This window comes from Drosophila subpulchrella, chromosome 2R (genome assembly GCF_014743375.2).
Source record: "Drosophila subpulchrella strain 33 F10 #4 breed RU33 chromosome 2R, RU_Dsub_v1.1 Primary Assembly, whole genome shotgun sequence".
NCBI lineage: Eukaryota > Metazoa > Arthropoda > Insecta > Diptera > Drosophilidae > Drosophila > Drosophila subpulchrella.
Genome location: NC_050611.1, coordinates 6,188,373 through 6,193,490, shown reverse-complemented (window position 1 = coordinate 6,193,490; position 5,118 = coordinate 6,188,373). Strand labels below are relative to the sequence as shown.

Sequence of the window (5,118 nt, the reverse complement as noted above, 5' to 3'; positions counted from 1 at the left end):
CTGTTATCTTAATGTTGAGTCATTTTCCGGCATTTATTGCAGCGTACAGATAGCTAAAATCATTACTGTCAGGAACAATTGTAAAATTATTAGTTTTTTTGGTGAGTGATTCAAAAAAAAATCTATTTATTACTTCAAATAGCTTTCTATTTTCAAGTCGCTTTTTCTGTGAGAAAATCAATTATTTATTTATTTATTTATTTTTTATTTATTTATTTATTTTTTTAAACTATTTCCAGCAGAGATCAAGTTGAACGTCGAGTTGAGCTTTTCTGTTAACTAAAAGAATGCTGCTGTACAGTTTGCATACATATGATTCTAGCAAAACCTGGACACTTATTGGTATTTAAAAAGTAACAGAATTTGTTTTCATTTTTATACCCTTGCAGAGGGTATAATGATTTTCGTCGGAAGTTTACAACAAAGTGAAGAAGACGCAAACTAGTGTCTCAGTTTTAAAGCTTCCGAAATAAAACTTTCCAAAAGTCTTATTTCTATTGCAGGTAGTATATAAGTATATAAGATATACAAACTTTGGTGTGCCGAAGTTAGCTTCCTCTCTTGTTAAATTTTATTTTATTTATAACAAAAAAGGAAGTTAACATCGGCAAGCCGAAGTTTGTATATCCTTGCAGTTATAATTATTAAACTTAATTCGAAATTCTGAAAAACACAAAAAAATGGTATTCCCAATAGTATAAGATAATATGTAAAAAAACACCGAAACTGTAATTTGTTTCTCATTATTATACCCGTTACTCGTAGAGTAAAAGGGTATACTAGATTCGTCGGAAAGTATGTAACAGGCAGAAGGAAGCGTTTCCGACCCCATAAAGTATATATATTCTTGATCAGGATCACTAGCCGAGTCGATCTAGCCATGTCCGTCTGTCCGTCTGTCCGTCTGTCCGTCTGTCCGTCTGTCCGTCTGTCCGTATGAACGCTGAGATCTTGGAAACTATAAGAGCTACAATACTGGGATTAGGCATGCAGATTCCTGAGATTCCTGCGCAGCGCAAGTTTGTTTCAAAAGAGTGCCACGCCCACTCTAACGCCCACAAACCGCCCAAAACTGTGGCTCCTACAGTTTTGATGCTAGAACAAAAATTTTAACTGAAATGTATTGTTCTCATCAATACCTACCGACTGACCTAAAAAAAGTTTGCCACGCCCACTTTAACGCCCACAAACCGCCCACAAACTTCAAAAAATCGTAAATATGAACGCGGATATCTCGGAAAATATCAAAGATAGAGAAACGAGATTTCAGATTTAGATTCCGTAGGCTTGAGCGCAGAGCAAGTTTATTATGCGAATATGCCACGCCCACTCCAACGCCCACAAACCGCCCAAGTCTGTGGCGCCCACAATTTTCATGGTAGATAAAAAATTTAAACTGAAATGTATTGGTCTCGTCAATACCTATCGATTGATTTAAAAAAAACTTTGCCACGCCCACTCTAACGCCCACAACGCTTAAATCTGTCTACCGCCGGTAGGTGGCGCATTTGCTGCTTGCATATCTCCATTTTCCTTTGGTCCCTTTAGCTGAGTAACGGGTATCTGATAGTCGAGGTACTCGACTATAGCGTTCTTCCTTGTTTTTAAACCAATTTTCCGATCGTTCTTATGGCAGCTATATGATATAGTCGTCCGATTTTGATAAAATTAAATTCAAACTTCAAAACTATTTAAAAAATGTTATTTCCAAGCGTAGGAGGTTATATGTTTAAAAACACCGAAGCTATAATTTGTTTCATATTAATTTCTCACCAATTTTCCGATCGTTCCTATGGCAGCTATATGATATAGTCGTCCGATTTTGATTAAACTAAAATCGAAATTCAGGAGGTTATATGTTAAAAAACTCCAAAGAAATCCTTAAAAAAAAAATTTTGTTTGCCATTATTCCCATGGGAGTTATAAGATGTTCGATCCGGCTGGTTCCGACTCATGTATATACTACCTGCAAAAAAAAGAAGACAATTGGGAAAGTTTCAGCCCGACAGCTTTAAAACTGAGAGACTAGTTTGCGTAGAAACGGACGAACAGACGGACATGGCTAGATCGACTCGTCGAATGATGCTGATCAAGAATATATATACTTTATGGGGTCGGAAACGTCTCCTTCACTGCGTTGCAAACTTCTGACTGCAATCATAATACCCTCTGCAAGGGTATAAAGATATATTAACTAAATGGTTTTGTTGCTATGATGAATTTTGTATTTTTATTACGCTAATATAAATTCTAAATTCTAAAGCTTTAATATTTATCAACAGCTAATATATTATATTATATCTTTTAATTTGTCAGATGACTAAATTGATGTAACCAACGACAACGAGGAGCCGCACACGGTGAGCAGATCGGACTCCAGCTTCATCATGCCGCAGTTCATGTCGCCCAATCTTTATGCCCACCAGCATGAAACAGTGTATGAAACGAGTGCCCGACTGCTCTTCATGGCCGTCAAGTGGGCCAAGAACCTGCCCAGCTTTGCGCGTCTCTCTTTTCGAGATCAGGTAGGCTAAAATTAAGAAATATTTTCTTAATAGGTACTAATATTACGACTTAGTAGCACTAGTTCAACTAAAATTTGATTGATTTGTTATATTATTAATATATATACATTCTACGTTGAATATCCAGTTATCCAATTAAATCCCCAATCCTTTCAGGTGATTCTCCTAGAGGAGTCCTGGTCAGAGCTATTCCTGCTGAACGCTATCCAATGGTGTATCCCCTTGGATCCTACGGGCTGTGCTCTCTTCTCGGTAGCGGAGCACTGTAATAATCTGGAGAACAATGCCAATGGGGACACTTGCATAACAAAGGAAGAGGTAACTTATGGTCGACTCCAACTTTTATTTCCTTCTCATCAATATCCCTTAATTTCTGGTAGCTGGCGGCAGATGTGCGAACCCTCCACGAGATCTTTTGCAAGTACAAGGCGGTTCTGGTTGATCCTGCAGAATTCGCTTGCCTCAAGGCGATAGTTCTGTTCCGACCGGAGACCCGCGGACTGAAGGATCCGGCGCAGATTGAGAATCTCCAGGATCAGGCGCACGTAAGTATGCTATAAATAATTTGGTACCAGGCTATGTTAACTCATTTATTTGTTTTGTGCCACCAGGTAATGTTGTCGCAGCACACGAAGACGCAGTTCACGGCCCAGATCGCCAGATTCGGTCGACTCCTTCTTATGCTGCCACTATTGCGCATGATCAGCTCCCACAAGATCGAGTCCATTTACTTTCAGCGCACAATTGGCAACACGCCCATGGAGAAGGTCCTCTGCGATATGTATAAGAACTAGTTAACTCGTGCTTTAAGTTACAGAAAATTTAAATAAATATGGTTTTTGTGTCTTGAATGTTAAGTGACGTGGCCTTTAATTATTATATTTTTCTTTATGCAATCCAAAATTTATAAAATATTATAATAATAAGAACAGCACGAATTTGTAATTGAGCCCAAGTCGTATTGCTTTAAGTTTTTAATTTGTTTTCTGATTATGTGCTAGTGACTACGGGAAAGCAAAACAAAATTGTATTGGTTGATGCAAAAAACCTTTATAGAAGATTTACTCTTATCGCGTATTTGGTTATTTAACTCTTGTACACTTTTGATGGTTGGACGACGCACACTTAGTGACACCATACACAAATTATTTATTTTGGATGATTTAATATTGCCTGACTCGGTTATCCATGGAACTTAAACATTTGCTGCATTCCCAATCTGTACCGAATAACTTGTTTTTTCCCAACAAAACATTTAGCGCGCGTGTGGTCTGTTAAAAAATATTTTTCCCGTCGTTATCATCCTTAATGCGATTGTTTTGGCTTAAAAAAATATTAAATATAAATAAATATAAAAAATATTAATTTTTCTGAATTTACTTGTGAGTAAGCGAGTGCGCAAGATTCGAACTTGCTTCTCGTCGAAATTTTTGGCTTTCCCGGTTGACAACAACAAACGAAAACTGAATTTGAACGGTTTTAAAAATTCCAAATTTTTCCGAAGTTATAGGGCTTAATATTTTATTTTTTGTTTTTATACCCGTTACTCGTAGAGTAAAAGGGTATATTAGATTCGTCGGAAAGTATGTAACAGGCAGAAGGAAGCGTTTCCGACCCCATAAAGTATATATATTCTTGATCAGGATCACTAGCCGAGTCGATCTAGCCATGTCCGTCTGTCCGGATGAACGCTGAGATCTCGGAAACTATTGAGATTTGGCGTGCAGCAGAGTGCCACGCCCACTCTAACGCCCACTCTAACGCCCACAAACCGCCCAAAACTGTGGCTCCTACAGTTTTGATGCTAGAATAATGATTTTAACTGAAATGTATTGTTCTCATCAATACCTATGGATTGACCCAAAAAAAAAGTTTGCCACGCCCACTTTAAAGCCCACAACCCGCCCCCAAACTTCAAAAAAAAAAAAATCATAAATATGAACGTGGATATCACGGAAACTATTAAAGATAGAGAATTGGGATCTCAGGTTTAGATTCCGTAGCCTTGTACGCAGCGCAGGTTTGTTACGCGAATATGCCACGCCCACTCTAACGCCCACAAACCTGTGGCGACCACAATTTTCATGCTAGATAACTGAAGTGTATTGGACTCGTCAATACCTATCGATAGATCCAAGAAAAAAAATTGCAACGCCCACTCTAACGCCCATAACGCTTAAATCTGTCTACCGCCGGTAGGTGGCGCACTTCAATCACGCTTTGCTGCTTGCATATCTCCATTTCCCTTTGGTCCCTTTAGCTGAGTAACGGGTATCTGAAAGTCGAGGTACTCGACTATAGCGTTCTTCCTTGTTTTGCTTTAAATTTAAAAGTTTAAATTCAATTTAAAATGTTGTTTTGCAATATTACCATTTAGATGATAATGATAATCTGGACGTGCTTCGTCACTGCAAATGCCCGTCCGTATACAATAAATTCTACATATGTGTATCTGATATGACTGGCTAATTTGGAATCTGCAATAGCATTTCTTGCTGCAACAATTAAATGTTTAGTTACTGTAGCTCTTTCAGCGAGACTGGGTGTGTTTTTTCTCCTAAAAAACTTAATTCTTTTTAGAAGTAATGTGTTT

The 5,118-nt window shown here is 38.0% G+C and overlaps 1 protein-coding gene across 1 annotated transcript; it reads left to right on the top strand.

Moving 5' to 3' along the window:
- The first annotated feature begins 281 nt into the window (after nucleotides 1–281).
- On the top strand, nucleotides 282–3,382 carry LOC119550668 (photoreceptor-specific nuclear receptor-like). The gene is made up of 5 exons (XM_037859513.1): nucleotides 282–353; nucleotides 2,317–2,525; nucleotides 2,682–2,843; nucleotides 2,906–3,070; nucleotides 3,137–3,382. Exons 2-5 carry the CDS (start codon nucleotides 2,388–2,390, stop codon nucleotides 3,317–3,319), a joined length of 648 nt encoding a protein of 215 aa, XP_037715441.1. The 5' UTR covers nucleotides 282–353; nucleotides 2,317–2,387; the 3' UTR covers nucleotides 3,320–3,382.
- Nucleotides 3,383–5,118: the final 1,736 nt, after the last annotated feature.

Excerpts from the sequence above, each read along its gene's own strand:
- LOC119550668 (XM_037859513.1), top strand. The coding sequence starts at position 2,388 with ATGCCGCAGTTCATGTCGCCCAATCTTTATGCCCACCAGCATGAAACA. Across the intron at positions 2,526-2,681 it reads GTCTCTCTTTTCGAGATCAG|GTGATTCTCCTAGAGGAGTC; the intron begins GTAGGCTAAAAT and ends CAATCCTTTCAG. Across the intron at positions 3,071-3,136 it reads ATCTCCAGGATCAGGCGCAC|GTAATGTTGTCGCAGCACAC; the intron begins GTAAGTATGCTA and ends TTGTGCCACCAG.